The sequence below is a fragment of the Octodon degus genome, unplaced genomic scaffold (assembly GCF_000260255.1).
Source record: "Octodon degus isolate 3935 unplaced genomic scaffold, OctDeg1.0 scaffold00071, whole genome shotgun sequence".
Taxonomy (NCBI): domain Eukaryota; kingdom Metazoa; phylum Chordata; class Mammalia; order Rodentia; family Octodontidae; genus Octodon; species Octodon degus.
This window is the reverse complement of record NW_004524647.1, coordinates 877,274-884,163: the sequence shown is the minus strand read 5'-3', so window position 1 is coordinate 884,163 and position 6,890 is coordinate 877,274. Positions and strand designations below refer to the sequence as shown.

At 36.5% G+C, this 6,890-nt stretch overlaps 1 protein-coding gene across 2 annotated transcripts in view; it reads right to left on the bottom strand.

The window, feature by feature from the left end:
* Nucleotides 1–6,890, bottom strand: part of Grm7 (glutamate metabotropic receptor 7) — a 986,583-nt gene that overhangs the window by 296,682 nt on the left and 683,011 nt on the right. For both annotated transcript variants that reach the window (XM_023719803.1, XM_004635231.1), the window contains exon 6: nt 5,238–5,438. In XM_023719803.1, coding sequence (XP_023575571.1) covers nt 5,238–5,438 — 201 coding nt within the window. The remainder of the gene's footprint in view (nt 1–5,237; nt 5,439–6,890) is intronic.

Sequence of the window (6,890 nt, the reverse complement as noted above, 5' to 3'; positions counted from 1 at the left end):
GCCTCCATGAAAGGTTGCTTTCTGCTCTGTGCTGCTCTGCGTTGGACCCAGCTGAGTATGAACTGAAACCTCCAGTAACTGTGAGCTAAATAAACCTTTCCTTCTTTCATTTTGAGTGTCGGGTATTTGTCGCAGCAACAAGAGAAGAGTAACTAAGACATCCTGCAATTTAGTGAGGGGTGGATGGAGATGGTCCCCCTGTGGGACATTCTCATCAGAGAAGGCAGAGTGAAGCTCACTTGTGTGACAGCTGAGTGCTGAGACTTTAGCTGGAGATCACTCAGAGCAGGTACATATGCCTGTGGGTGGGGTTTCTGCTGCGTCCATAGTGAAAATATTGCAGAAAAACCATGCAGAATCTTACCACTACTTTAATGGTTTAGAAATCACATAATGTCACATCCAAATTAGTCACAGGCTTACTCAGATTTAGAAGAAGGAACCATAGCTTTTGCATTGGGATAAAGAATGCTCACATTTTTGTGAAATGTGGCGCCTCTACAAAATGTGTGCTCTCTATATTTCTCTTATGGAAATCTAAGTAAGACACATTTCACATTAAATTTGTTATAGAGCAATTCATTTAAGGTGTGAAGTCCAAGATAGTGTAACTACATTTGGAAGATTTGAGTGCCTGAGCCAAAATAGAGAATGAAAATGTTAAACACTCAGGACTTCATGTTGGTTTGGAACACAGGGTAAGGAGGCAAGGAGTGAGGCAGGCTGAAGTAACCATTTTTTCTCCATTCATAAGAGGAGGATAAGTGCAAGGTAAATCATTGGGAAAACTTCTAGGATACTCCATGATCATATCCTAAATTGATGCTTTGGTGAATGTGAAGGTCAGAGTCCTTGAATTACATTCTGATGGTCTAGAATGAAACTCCCAAAGGTAAGTGGAGTTCCCCACTAAAGTATCAGGGCAGTACAAACAAGCTTCCTGGGATGAAGAAATACCAAAATTTGCCTAAAATATGCCCAAAAATGCCCGTTAAAATGGACAAGAAAGAGACTTCAGCTTTAAACCTGTTTCTGTCTTTTGCCAGCTGTGAAGCCTTTGACAGCTATTTTTTCCTCTCCACAATTTGATTTCTTTACCCAAAAGTCAGAAAACTAAATCAGTAAAATATTTCAAGTTATTGTTAATTTTGCCTCTAATAGTTTATCCTTTAGAGAGGAGCTGTTGAATAAACAGAGCACAGCTTCTTGGCTTCACAAAACTCAAGCCCTGTCATCAGTGAATGGTGCAATGACTTGGGATGTCGTCATAACAGATGTCTTATGGCTATCTACATGGAAGAGAAAAAGAAGATCTCAAAGAAAATAGTGTGCACCACAGATGAAGATAATGAGAGGAAAGACTGGCTCTTGCAATGGACTCCACAGGAGCTCAGGCCTATGAGGGGCCTGCAAGAGTGGGTCAGGAAGTCCTTCCTCTCAGCTGCTAAGAGCGCGATAGTCAGGAAAGCAAACTGTGGATTTAGATGCTCTTGACTCCTGAGTTTTACTTGGACATGATAAACTTTAAGTTCTCTGTAGTCTTCCTAATAAGCAAAGATAAAATAATAATACCGAAACCACCAAGATGCCTTGGAAAGTAAATAAGCTAACAACACAAAGTCCTTGGCATCTTTCTAGCATGAGATAATCATTTCATATACATAAACCCTAGGTCTAGTTCAGCAGGTTTGACAGTAGCAGTTTTGATGTTCTGCACAAAATGAGTCTATAATCATTCAAGAGAAGATATGGACAAAAATTGCCAAGAAAATGCTCACAATTTTTTTTTTGTTCACTAGTGTAAGAATGATCACAGACATTCATGGACCAGAACATGAAACCAGGAACAGACTTCAGCATATGTAATTTGCATGTGATAAATAATGAAATTTATTTTTGTTTGGCTTAGGGAAAATTGCCTATCAAGAGGTTCTGTAGAGTTAAAAAATATAAAAAAGGGAAAATAATTTTAGTTGCATTATATTCTAGTTTTATGAATAGTCACTTCTGTTTTGATTTGTTTTTGCAAATGAAAAGATTTTGTACACATAAATTCCTAATGATGCCCTCAAACGCTTCGAATTAATAAATGTGTTTGGGAACAACTCAGGATACAAAGCAATATAAAAAAATCAGTAACATTCTTATAACTTTATATGAATTATCCAAAAGAAAAAATGCAAAATTATTCCCATTTTCAATGGCATAAAAATATCTAGGAAGAATTTTAGTGAAGGATATGCAAGACATATAGAGAACCATTCAAAAAAGAAATTGAAGACATGAACAAATGGAAAAATGATCCATGTTCACTGATTCAAATATTTAATTTTGTCCATTTTTGTGTTACTGTACATTGAACACAGGATGAATTCAGTTACATTCCTAGTGCTTTTACATTTTTTAAAATTTTGAAATATACTCTCATTACATTACCCAATATGGCTTCAGACTCCTCCTATGTTGGTATCTGGAATTTTGGAATTTTTATAGTTAGACAATAATTTTTTTAATTCTTTTTTTAAAGTTTTTGTGGTATGGCAACAGAGCCCAGGGCCCTGACACAAAACTATCCCACACAAACATCAGAAAATATCACCAAATTGGATAACTGCATCCAGATACGAACTCCTATAAGATTGGTGCAGCACTCTGGGTCTAAATAGATTGCTGGGCTGTGGAGATAGCTCAGTAGAATAAGTGCTTACCTGGCAAGTGCAAGGTCCTGAGTTCAATCTCTGGTACCACAAAAATAAGTAAATAAATAAATAAATAAATAAATTCCTGCTTACAACTGGAGAAGTGACTTTCTAAACCAGGGAATCGATACTTCACTATTAAAGCTAAAATACAAATTTTATTAAGATTCCTCTATTTTCCCACTAATATCCATTTTCTGATTTAGGATCAGTTGTTCCCATATTACATCTGGTACTAATAACTTTTTGTCTCTTCTCACTGGGAACAGTTCTTCCATCTATTTTGCTCATGAACTGAGCATTTCTTTTTCCCCAAAAAAGACAGAATTTCACTACAATGTCAAGACTGGCTTTGAACTTCTGGGATCATGTGATATTTCTGCCTCAGTCTCCTGAGCAGCTGGTACTATAGACTTGTGCTATGCACCCAGTTTAATCTAGAAGTATTTTGGCAACAAGGTCACAGAAGGGATACTGTAACATTTCCAGTATATCACACCAAGACACATAGGAGTTTCATGCATCTCATTAAAGGTGACTTCCATCTTTGACACTTGTTCAAGGTGCTGTCTTCTAACGGTCTCCACTACAAACCTATTATTTCCTCTTTGATAATCAATAAACATCTCAACTGAAGATATCTTTAAACTATGCAAATACCTTGTTTTCAGACTTTAGCTCAATAATTGTAGCATCCATCAAATATCATTACCTGAAATAATGATTACTGGTGATTTTACAAAATGGAAATTTTGTGGTTCCACCTTTTTGGCATTCTATCATGTACCTATGCTTATGCATTTGTTTATTCAATTTATTTACTTATTTTATTTATATAAATTTGGGCATATTTATATTATATAATTAGTTAAAGTCCTTTGTGATTGCCAGGAAAATAGCTCAGTGACCTAAGTGTTTGTCATGCAAATGCAAGGTCCTGAGTTCAATCCCTGACACCAAAACAAAATCCTTTGTGGTCCCAGAGTTGGGCAATGGGATTTCTTCCAGGTTGGCTCCTGTGCTCATAAGCATGACCCCTGTAGGTGTGGAGCACTCTTGCGTCCTGCAAGCAACTATGTTAACACTGTACACCCAACACTGTCTTTCCCTTTTGGCACGGTCTGACTCAATCTCATCTTGTACTTCTGCTGCACTGTCTCTGGATTCAACTGTCTCTCCAGGCAGCTTTGTTTCTTTTCAATGAAGAGTGGTATTTAAATGATATATAAGTGCTATGTGTGCTCATTTCTTCTGGGATATCTTACCCCCAGGCCCACCCAGTGGACAGACCTAAGTGGCACGGGTGCTGACTCAGGCACACACCCATATGAATGTCCATGCTTATATCCATTCATGGGATTGTGTGTGAATTCATGCTAATATATGTAAATCCTATCCAATACAAGGGGCTCATTCTAGCTTTCTCTGATATTTCTTCAGTAATTTTTATCTTTGACAAGGAGAAACTCGATCCTAATTATCCACAAGCTATGTACTCCTTTACACTATCTACTAAAGTTTCTGTATAAATTAGTTTTAGAACTATGAAAAATACAAGCTTTACTAGCTATCATGCAATAGCTATTATAAATTTTGTCTCTACCCTTATAGGATTTTTTTCTGAAATTTATTTCTTTTTTCAGTATGATTATATTATTCCTTTGTAATAGAGTTAGAATTTTTTGTTACCTATCCTACTAAATGTTTTGTTATATATTCAGGCTTATTGAAATGATTTGCTTAGCTTTTGGTACGTGAAGCATTAAAAAAAAAAGACAACATATAGAAGGTAGCATCAGAAAACAGTAATTCCCTCATGCATTCTACATTATTTGGGTTATTTTCATATATATATATATTTTTTTTTTAATTTTTTTATTTATTTGTGTGTGTGTGTGTGTGTGTGTGTGTGTGCGTGTGTGTGTGTGTGTGTGGCCAGCTCAGCCCATCAGGGGGCGGGGCTGGCTGGCATGTGGTGCTGGGGATTGAACCGCAGTCCCTGTGCTTTGCTTGGCTTAGCTTGTTCTAAGTAGGTGCTTCAGACCACTGAGCCATCTCACCAGCCCCCATATTTTCCTATGTATTTATACTTCTTTCTCTTAGGAAATCTATTAACTTACAGCAGAGTTTTGTACTTTGACCAGTAAATTTTAATTAAAGACACAGTTGTCATGGACATTGGTCATTACTTCAGTTAGCTTATGGAATTAGATCAAATGTTCCTTTCCTTTTAGCTTCTCTCTTTCTTCACTCATTTCCTTTCACCAAGAATGAATTGGGTTTGCACAACAACCTATTTGAAAAACGTAATGATCTATAGCCCTAAATGTTCATTCATTCATTCATTCATTCATTCATTCATTCATTCATTCATTCACTTTCATTGTTTCCCTCATTTAAGTACTGACTAGATCACTTGAAATTATACAATAAGTCTGGCTACTCAAAGGAATAAATAACAATGAACCTAAAGGTCTTAATGAAACACATAATGCCAATTACTTAGGGTACAGAGAAGCGTGGATATGAGGGACTCACCATTGAAGTTAACATTGCGAATATACTTCAATAACTTCTTGCCTCCAGCTTGCTCCATCTCTGGGCAAACACCCCGGTAGTCAGCACAGAGGTCCTTGTTCATGTGATGAAGGGCATGAGCCATGGCATAGACTGCATCGATCACAAATTGAACTTTACCCTCCTGCTCATAGTTGGAATCTTTCCCAATTCTCTCCTGCCCTGCACATTAAAACAAGAAAGACACACATAAACTGGTTTTGACTATACTGCAAATGTGTATTTACTTTCAATTATGCATAAAGAAAACAAACTTGAGGAATATAAGATTGTAATCCACAAATTCACAAATAGAAATCATGTTAGATTTTTTAATAGCTAGTGGTATTTATATTAACCATTCTACTTTGTTAGATGAGCTTTAGAAGTAAAACCTGAATGGATCACAATGACAGCTTTTTATAATAAGCTAATACAGTATTTAAAATATAGTTGTCCCAAAAAATCAAAGAATTTTTGGATCAGAAGATGAGTTGTCATGTTCAAGTCTCCAACGCTTCCTTGCTCTGAAAAAAGCCAGAAAGGCAATAATAGAAAACACACTACAGTCTCCAACTGAACTCATTACCTTTTACATACCTACTGCACCTGCTGTGCTGCCTGTCTGAATTAGACACTTAGCTGCTCCAGCTAGAAACTCTTCTGCCATTATTTATTCTTTCTCTCTGTTCCCCTAGCTCTGAAATGCTGCATAGCTCTGGATACATTAACAATGACCTGGTCCAACAATTTCACCTTTCATCTGGATGCGATGCTAGCTGTCTGCCTTCAGCTATTCATCCCTTCATGTCTGTGTTTGGAAACTCCACTTCTGATCAACTGCTCTCCATTCTGAGAACTCCTTAGTGGTGCTCCAGAAAGAACTAAATCTCCTTCGCTGACAAAAATGGCCATAGATCATTTGTCCCTGCCTGCCTAGCTACGATAAAAATAAATATTCATTAAGTCCTCATGCTGTGTTGGTAACAATACATATATTTTATAATTTTTGAGTTTTTAGTTACAGATCATTTGCTCTCATTCTACTTGTGAAGAAGCTGATATTTGCATGAGTTGACTGACCTTGCAAAGCACTAAGGTCAACTCAGACTTCACAGGCCTGAAAGCCCACATTGTTCTGATTACATCGACAATGCTGGACTGCTTGCAGCCATTCACCATGACTTAGTTCTCTTCTAAGAGATAATCCAAAAGTCTCTGACACATGGCCCTTCAATCTCAATTAAAGATTCCTATAAAATACACTAAACTTCTAGCATTGATGATTGCACTATATTTTCATGTTCTATCAGTAGTTCTCTCCAATGTCTTTATTTTTACTTTTTCCCTTATAATCTTCAGTATGCAGTACAACATTTAGCATTTAGCCTCTAGCGGTTAACAGAACAACACTTATATTAAATTATGAATTCAATAAATACATGATGCCAATGGTTCCCATTAGATCTCTCTTCACTTTATGAAGAATTATTATCAAAAGATTGCCTTTATCCACAGTGATATTTCCCAAATTGTTTTCTATGGCACATTTGTGTCACAAAGAAACAGTAGGAACCCTACATTATAACCTTCCCTTGAAAATTACATAAGTGGATCTTGATATTGATCTATATA